At 42.2% G+C, this 8,794-nt stretch overlaps 1 protein-coding gene across 2 annotated transcripts in view; it reads right to left on the bottom strand.

The window, feature by feature from the left end:
* Nucleotides 1–2,400: 2,400 nt before the first annotated feature.
* The window catches only part of lrrc4bb (leucine rich repeat containing 4Bb), a 41,573-nt gene continuing 35,179 nt past the window's right edge, over nucleotides 2,401–8,794 (bottom strand). For both annotated transcript variants that reach the window (XM_061756587.1, XM_061756588.1), the window contains exons 2-3: nucleotides 5,883–6,505; nucleotides 2,401–5,794 (exon numbers count right to left, since the gene is read on the bottom strand). In XM_061756587.1, coding sequence (XP_061612571.1) covers nucleotides 3,818–5,794; nucleotides 5,883–6,125 — 2,220 coding nt within the window. In that variant the 5' untranslated portion in view covers nucleotides 6,126–6,505 and the 3' untranslated portion in view covers nucleotides 2,401–3,817. The remainder of the gene's footprint in view (nucleotides 5,795–5,882; nucleotides 6,506–8,794) is intronic.

Here is an 8,794-nt window from a genome sequence, read left to right as displayed (position 1 = left end):
GGTTGTGAGCAGCATAGGAGACGACATCAAATTCATCGGATTGGATGCTTAGTCAGGAGAAGTCCGATATTTAAGAACAGATATTTGTCAGGGCGGGGAAATATAAGGCTGGATTTACATTACAGTCAATTGTTTGAGTGACACAATTACCTTTTTTTTTTTTACAGAACAATTTAGTTGGAGCTTAAAGAGAAGATGACGCATGGAATCAGAATCATGAATGGATTTGATCTACGACTAGGGGAAAAAAACAAAACAAAAAAACGAATAACTCTGCTAAGTCGACTTCAGCAATAGGTTGCCGCAGAATTTCTGTCTGTAAAAAAAAAAAAAGGAGCAAAAAATAAATAAATAAAATGTTCCGCACAGAACAATGTTTGCGCTGCCAGAACCCATGTTTCACACAGAAATTTATTGCAGACGGACGCAGTGTTGGGCCACTTATAAACTTTGCCAGGAGCGTCTGTAGGTGATTTTAAATACACGATTAAATGTGTAAATGTACATATAACAAGATGTATGAGTGAGCTGAATGGTAGTCAGCCTTTTTTTTTTTAACCTAAAATGGTAATCGCTAGCACGCTAATGCAAATCGCAAATGCTAGCCCTTTAACAAAGCTGATTTTGTTGTCTCAATTTCTGACCAACATATGCAGTATAAGGATAGAAGTCCAGGCCTCATAAATGAGAATGAAAAGTATTGTTAGTCGCAGTGGACGAAATATCTATAGGATAAGCGATTCTAAAAAGATTCGCTCAAGACAGCCCTAATTTGATCTATGCTGTCGATACGAGCCTGACATCATGGCTATATGCAGATCAATGCCATATGCGTCTACACAAACAACGGACCTGTTGAAACTCAAAAGCACAGCAAGAATAAGGAAAACGAGTGGCAACGGCAGCCAGTGGAATGGCGTCGAGGCTACATGTGTTTAAACAAAATTAAACAATGTTTAATATTTGTACTATTGATGTATTGTTTACTAGCGCGTTGTCAATGCCCGTTTTTGACAAGTGGAATAGTTGTTTACAAGCATTTTTTGCTCTTCCAGGTGTTCAGTAAATGTAAAACACGGTGATACTCAATAAGGCCATTACAAAGGAACAGAAATGTGGGTTTCAAAATAACTGTCAATGGCACATAATAATAATTTTTAAAAAAAACACACAAAATATTTGTTAGATTATATTGTGTTGTGTTTAGGGTCCCGTTTAAAAATAGAAACAAAGAGGACAATTACATTTTGTATTATGATAAATTCTAAAAGACCCTATAGAGCAAATTCTGAGATTTGTTTCTAAATACATTAAACATGTTTGAAGATAATTGGTGAAAATGTGCAAAGACTGAGAAGTGCGAGATATAGCGTTAAACTGTTTTTACCATTTCTGTTTTCCTGATAACGCACTTCGGCTAGGGCACGAGTCCCCCCTCCCCGTCTATATAAGAACTTGTGCGCCTTCGTTCACATCAGTGGTTATTCAGCGCAATTGCAAGTTAGTCGGCATGCAGTGAGCTAGCTTGCCAAGCCTACACCCCGAACATGAATCTTCCCTGAGTGCTGCAATTTACAGAACAACTCGGTGTCATTATTTCAATTTCCAAGTCTTATATATTTTGTGTTATACGGGCTACAGTAATATGTTAGAATGCAAAGCATTCTGGGTATGTACCCAGCAGAAAGTATGTGCTCAAATGTCCGTCATGGAGTGTGAGCAACAGGGTGACTGACGTGTGCCGCTGTGTTCAATGAATTAACTTTCCCTAAAGTTATGTGGACACAACACCAAGCAAGGAGGTGACACTTTAAGAAAAACGTACATGTAAATCCGATACTGGCAGGAAATGGGGTACTTAGACCTGTAGTGTAAATCCAGCCGGTTCGTGACCATTTTGTTCTTTGATCGAGTTTGAAATCATTAAACAATATTAAGTAAATGACAAAGAGAAATGAACGCAGATTAGCATGAGTGTGAATGCTTCTCTCTCAACATTCACACATTACCGGACCACACATCCAGCCTGTGCTCAATTGCAACAAACATTTTACGCTCTTGCTTTATAATATATATATATATATATATATATATATATATATTTTTGTTTTGTTTTTTGTTTAAACTGTTCACCAAAACAAAAGTTATCACTATAATACCAAGTGCTTCTAAAATAAATGCCACCCTCATCTCGTTCTCATGAAAACACTCCTTCTGTAGTGTTTGGTGGACATTTATGAGAGTGACTAATAGCCTGTCTGAACATGTTAATAGAGCAGATGACACATTTCATTAGCACTGTGACTAATGGCTGAACCACAACCCATACATTCACTCCAGGTTTAGCACAGAATTCCTCACGTTTTCTTAACGCGGTCGCCATATTGACCTGCCACAATCCAATATATGATTCATTTATTTCACACATAATGATACATGGCTAGACAACTGTACACATTATATCAAACTAACAAAAATAAAGAAATACATAGTTGAAACGCGAGAAGCGCAAATGGCATCGAACATATGAAAGTTACACTGTAAAAATGCAGTTCTTACAATTGTCATACAACCAGACATTGTTATTATTGATATACTGTACATTTCCATTCATCCTAATCATCCCAGGTTGGATGTTTGATCCCTTCTCGAGTGCGGCTGCAGAAAGATGTCGAAACGTCATTATGACGGCGTTTATGGCATGATTATAGTCACCATGAGCAAGGAGGTCATATCAAATTCCTGGCTACGGATCTGCTTGAAATAACACATAAGTCAACACTTTATTTTAGCCGTACAGGTCTTTGCATGGGAATGCCGCTCCCTGTTTGTGAAACATTAGTTTGAACATTATGGCATTTTCAGAATTGATACGATTCAAATACCAAGTAGCTGGCTGTTACAAAATACATAATACACCCTCGGAACACAAAAATTTGTAATGATTACTACTGAAGCAACAGACAGAAGTTTGTCAAACAGAGATCTGCATTTACTGTACTACAACCTAAATAGACTTGAAGCCAATTCAAAGATTCACAATGAGTGTTGCAATTGAGCCCTTATGTTCTCTGAGAAGTAGCCAAACTGAAAACATGTATCATAACCAACCTCCCCAATCTCTGCCCCCTCGTTATTCACATAGAAACAAACTCTACCGGAGTATACATCCACCCCAAAATATCTTTGCGTCGGAGTTTTCAATGATACATATTTAAATGAAAATATATTTATATAATTTGTGGATTTTTCACAGTAGTTTGTACTGCACTGTACCTTTTTGTCCATCTATTTATGCCTACATTATTGTCACCTTGGGGGAGACTATTGAGTCACTTCAGAGAAAGTGTGGCTTCTTTTTGAGAAGAAAAATGTCTCTCGGATTTCATATCTCCGTAATCTCTGCCATCTTCAGCATGGTAAATACTAGCGTGCATGTCTTCCATCTCTCCAGGCCAACAATGATTTCGGGGCTGATTACTCCCAAAGATTTGTCCCCCCCCCCCCCCCCCCCGCCCCCCTCCCGTCCCACTGACAACACAGTTTGGAGAAAATGCAAAAAAACATTTGCTTTGGCACAGATTTACATTGTAGCAATGTCCATTCCTTGATCGCCTTGGCCATGAGCGTTACTACAAACACAAGTGGCCCACTGTGGTAATCCTTGGCTCAGTACTACATCACGGATGAGTCTTTGTCTTTGTGTGTCGCCATGTCCCGTCTATCCTGTCTCCTGGTGTAAAGTCAATGCACTCTAGTGTCTAATCATTCCCAACATAAACTCAACATGAATCCCCTCTCTGTCCCACCAGCGCTTTTAGATCTGAGTCTCCTGGACATTTTCCTTTGAGGTCCCCTTGAAGAGAAGAGGCTCCATTTGCGGGTTCTGGTTCTGGCCCATGAAACCTTTAATCGATCCGTGTAGGCCCATGGTGGGCATCGGGAGAGACATCGGCAGAGGTGGCGACATTGAACTCGGGTTGGTGTTGGTGCCATTTCCCGAGGAGACGAGCAGATTGGATGTCGAGATGGGGACGGGGGTACAGGAAATGGGGATTTCCTGGCCTTGCTGGTTCTTGTGCATACCACCTGATCCCATCCCGTCGGAACCAATACTAAGACCCATCACGTTGTTGTTGAAATGATGGGTCTTGTAGTAATGGTTCAACGTATCAGAACGGCCGATATTGGGAAGGTTAACTATTTCGGGATGATGTATCCTTAGGGTTCCTTCTCCGCCGCTGCCAGTATTCATGGTGGACCCGCCTGAGATACCACTTCCTGCACCGGCTCCGATCTCGTCTTCCACATTGACAATTTCGATAGCTCTGGCAGGGCCGTGGTGCTTGTGCAGCTGGTGTTGCTTGCGGAGCTTATAGAAAACCACCAACATTACGGCTGCCATAAAAGTAATGGCCACGAAGCAACCAATGATGATCTTGGTCGTTTTCATTACATCATCCAGGCCGGGGATGTTAGTTACATCAATTAGGGACACAGTCACCGCATTCTCTGTGGCCCTGTTCGCTCGTGGGGACAATGAAGAAAGAGAAGAGAGAGAAGGGGTTATAGTGATGCCGTCTAACACCCCTCTTTCAACAGTAGGATTAGGGAAATCTATGAAGGTCTCGTTAATGTACTGCCTTGCTGAGTCCCCTCCTACCACCGTCTCGACTGACTCCACAGTGACGGTGGTGAAATAGCTGTAGTTGTTGCTGGGGTCTGAAGCTGATACATTGAGCACAGCAGTGGCAGTGGTATTACCAGCGGAGTTGGTCACCATGCAGGTGTATGGTCCCGTGTCTTGCACGGTCACATTGGTGAAGTTGAGCGTTCCGTCGTGGAGCACCGAGATCCTGACACGGTACGATCCGTGGGTCATCAGAGTGCCATTTGGAGTGAACCAGTTCACGGAGGTCATGGAGGTTCCCGTGCGGCATTTCAGCTCAGCGGCCATACCCTCGGTGACATTGAGGTCTGTAGGGGGTTCCACGATGACTGGGGCGTAGCAGGTGAAATGGCTCTGGTCCAACTCGCCGATGTACTTGCCCTTTAGCCCTGGCGGCGCATGGCATCGGGCGCAACATGTGGTGTTGCTAGGAACCGTTTCTTTCAACCACCAGCTGAGCCACAGAACATCACAGTTGCACACCCATGGGTTGTGGTTGAGATGCACTCTCTCCAACTGGTGCAAAGGGGTGAAGAGGTCATGAGGCAGTGAATGAAGCGAATTGTGTGAAAGGTTGAGCTCCTCCAGGTTTTTGAGGTCGTCAAAAGCATTGCGTTCAATGACTGACACCTTGGAGTGCATAAGCCACAGCTTTCGAAGCGACACGAGACCCTGGAACGATCCAGGTCGGACTATTCCCAACTGGTTCCCTGACAACTCCAACTCCTCTAGTCGAACGAGCGGGGTGAGGTTGGGGATATCCTTCAGGCCGCACATGCCGAGATTCAAGAAGCGCAAGTTGACCAGACCTTCAAAGGCCGCCTCTGAGATGAAATCCAGTTTCCTGAGTTCCCCGAGATCGAGACGGCGTAAAGAGGGAACGCGGTGAAAGGCGAACGCCGGCAACGTCTCGATGGGGTTGTTTCGTAGCCATAGTTCCCTTAGCTTGCTGAGGTACTCAAAGGCCTGTGACGGTACCACGGTGAGACGGTTGTCAAAAAGCTCCAGCGTGTTGAGGTTTGGCAGCCCATTGAACGCTCCCACCTCGATCTGCCGGATGTGGTTCTTGGAGAGCTGGAGGATTTCCAGATGCCGCAAGTGTTTAAAGGTGTCAGACTTGATCACCTGGTGTGGAAACAGAAACATGGAGGCATGTTTGTCGCACCTCCTGTCAAAACATATGAACTGAACACCAATGTGATGTCACGCTCACCTGAATTGTGTTCTCTTGTAGATTGAGGTATCTTGTGTTTTCTGAAATTCTGTCTGGGACTTGATCTAGAGTCTTCCTCGTACAGATGACACGGCTCGCCTGATTGGAGCAGCTACAGGGGATGGGGCAGGGGGGTGCTGCCTCTGTCAGCTGAGGTCCATTGATGTGGAACCACAACAAAATGTGGACCAACCAGAGGAGGGGGGAAGGGGTGCAGGGGCTGGTCACCATGACAACACGCATGGCAACTGAGTCATGACCCACCCCTACTGCTGTATGATGGTTTAAATTACCTCCTAACAGGGGAATTTAAGTGCTTATTTTTATGCTCATATTTTATGTTCTTATGCTGTTTCTCTCCTTCAAGTAGCCTGCTTAATAATTTAGAAAGACGGCTGTAATGTTATATTAAAGACTATCATTAATAGATTCTTATTTTACTTTGCTCATGCTTCCTTGACTACCAAGCACCTTGTTCTTCCTTGCATGTCATTTTAAGAACGCATGTCCTTTTTTGTTCCCATGGCAATTATTAGTATAAACGTATATTTGGGAGAGATTTGGCTCCAGAAAGCGTCTTCTCTGCAGAGGTTGTTTGTTTCGTCTCACTGTAGAATGAGGGGCTGGGGGGTGGTAGAAGAGAGAAAAGGAGAAAAAAGAAAGAAAGGAGGTCAAGTCATGCACAGTGCAGTAGCTTTGAGATATTAGATATAGATATAGTTATTACACATTCATGCAAGGATGCCCAGGACGGAATTTAATTTTGAAAATATTACAATGTCGTGTTGCTGGAGACAAGCAAGCTCAGGTTTTGAGTTGTGCAGAAGTGGCTTCAAATTGCGGCCTGTTGTACAACTAGTCGGTAGACTGTCATTTTCTTGACGCTGAACTTAATGTCTCGGTCATCATCCGAAATGGCCGCAAAAAAACAAAACTAAACAAAAAAAATTTGTAGTAAAAAAGCAGCAATACTAAGCTAGCCAGTCAACGGTAACGTATACAAAGTGGCAGAAAGATTATTTTGCATTATAGAGAATGAAATTATGAGGGCCCGCAGCATTAATCTACATTTATGGTCACTCCAGAGATTCTTGCAATCCATCATAAAGCAACAACACAAACACTACGAACGTGTTAACAAATGATACCTTCATGCAGTACTGGCAATTTAGTTCTAATTGTTATTGACCGCATGTGTTGTGTGCAATAAGCGACCATGCAATTAAGCCCCGCGCTGAAGCTGATGAACCAAACAAGACATTGTGAACAACATCCACAACGATATGCATCCGTAGCAAAATTGTGTCCTTGGTTGAGAGGTTGTCGCGCACATTTTTGGAAACAGAAATGCCTGCAAGCCGCCTCACTAAATTTAGAAATGCTCGGGCTGTTTCCCTCGCAATGATAAGCGCGAAAGTGCTTCGTTGTTTTCGAGACATGAAGACTCCAAGATCCCTGCCCTCTTATCAGCTCGCCATGCTGAATAGACATTATGGATGTACATATATTTTACTCGCTAACAAACAGTGGTTTTCACATGCTCCAATGGCGGCGTTCTGCGTCTCCTCTCCTATGCGGCGACGATGCATGGGCTCCTAGAAACACGGTTGCTGTGGCAACCTGCTCACTCACCATCTTGTGTTTTTTACCGTCCAGTGTCCCATTCCAAAGTATTATATTTAGCAGAGCTTGATGAGCGTTTGCTGCTCAAAAAGCTAAAAGGCTCCACTGCACTTAAATGTCATATATAATCAATATACTTATTCAGATATTAAGTCCGCATTAAGGTGGGGAAAGTGAAGATAGACGTGAAAAAAACAAAAGGAGTACAAATTTGAGGGTACGGATCATATCGACAAGGTCAACATCGGTCTCTGTGGGAAAAAACACAGCTGAGAAATCTTAGAGCAGTTAAAGAAAATTCATGAGGGAGTGTGTTTGCTAAAAATAGACTTTTTTTCAGATGCTTTGCACATCCCACTGACTTTCTCACATACTCACACACACTCCCATACAGGCACGCATTGTGTATAAGCACCCCGACTGTCAACAACTACATACAGTATAACTGATACACAACCAGGTGCGCCTATATGCAATTTCCCTTTTGGCTTCTTTTCCAGGCAACTGTACTTTGTCATAATATGATGAGATGACTCAGGGTTGATACAAAATGGAAGCTTAAGCCAAATCATTAGCTAATAAAAAGTGGGTGAAAGAAGGACAGCGCTATTCATTTTTGGGCGTCAACTAACGATTTTTTTTTCATAATTGATTTATCTGTCAATATTTTTTTTAATTAATCAATGATTCGGATTTTTAAAAAAAACAAAAAACATTTTTTAACTTCCATCCATTTATTATGCATTAACTCAAACTGACAATGCAGAAAATGCACAAACAAAAAATTATCATGATTCAGTTACTGGTTTGTCCGTAACGACAGAAAATCGGCAAAAATGTTCATCATGGTTTTCCAAAGTAAAATCAGATGTTTGCCAATGTCTCATTTGGATTAAACACAAAGATAATCGCTGCTTTGAGGAAAGACTACAGAAATCTGAGAATATTCAATGAGGCTGAAATTCTTGATCTGGAAAATTTTAAGTTAAAAAAAAACATCTCAAAACAATTACGGATGATCAAAATAGTTCTCGATTATTTTGATAATTATTAGTTGTCAATTAATCAATGAATCGTTGCGCCTCCAATTAATCTTTTCCGTTCATTAAAGCAACGCAATTGAGTGTGTGTGAATATTCTCATTCAACCAGGTCATTTCATTCTCAGGGAATTAAATCGATTGCAACTGGACTGTCGTGTTTGTCTTAGAACAGTGTTCCCCAACCTTTTTTTTTTTTTTTCCCACAGACCGGTTTGCGGCGCGCATATATCAGAAATAAATGGACACA

The sequence above is a fragment of the Phyllopteryx taeniolatus genome, chromosome 19 (assembly GCF_024500385.1).
Source record: "Phyllopteryx taeniolatus isolate TA_2022b chromosome 19, UOR_Ptae_1.2, whole genome shotgun sequence".
NCBI classification, from domain to species: domain Eukaryota; kingdom Metazoa; phylum Chordata; class Actinopteri; order Syngnathiformes; family Syngnathidae; genus Phyllopteryx; species Phyllopteryx taeniolatus.
This window is presented reverse-complemented; position numbering and strand designations above follow the sequence as displayed.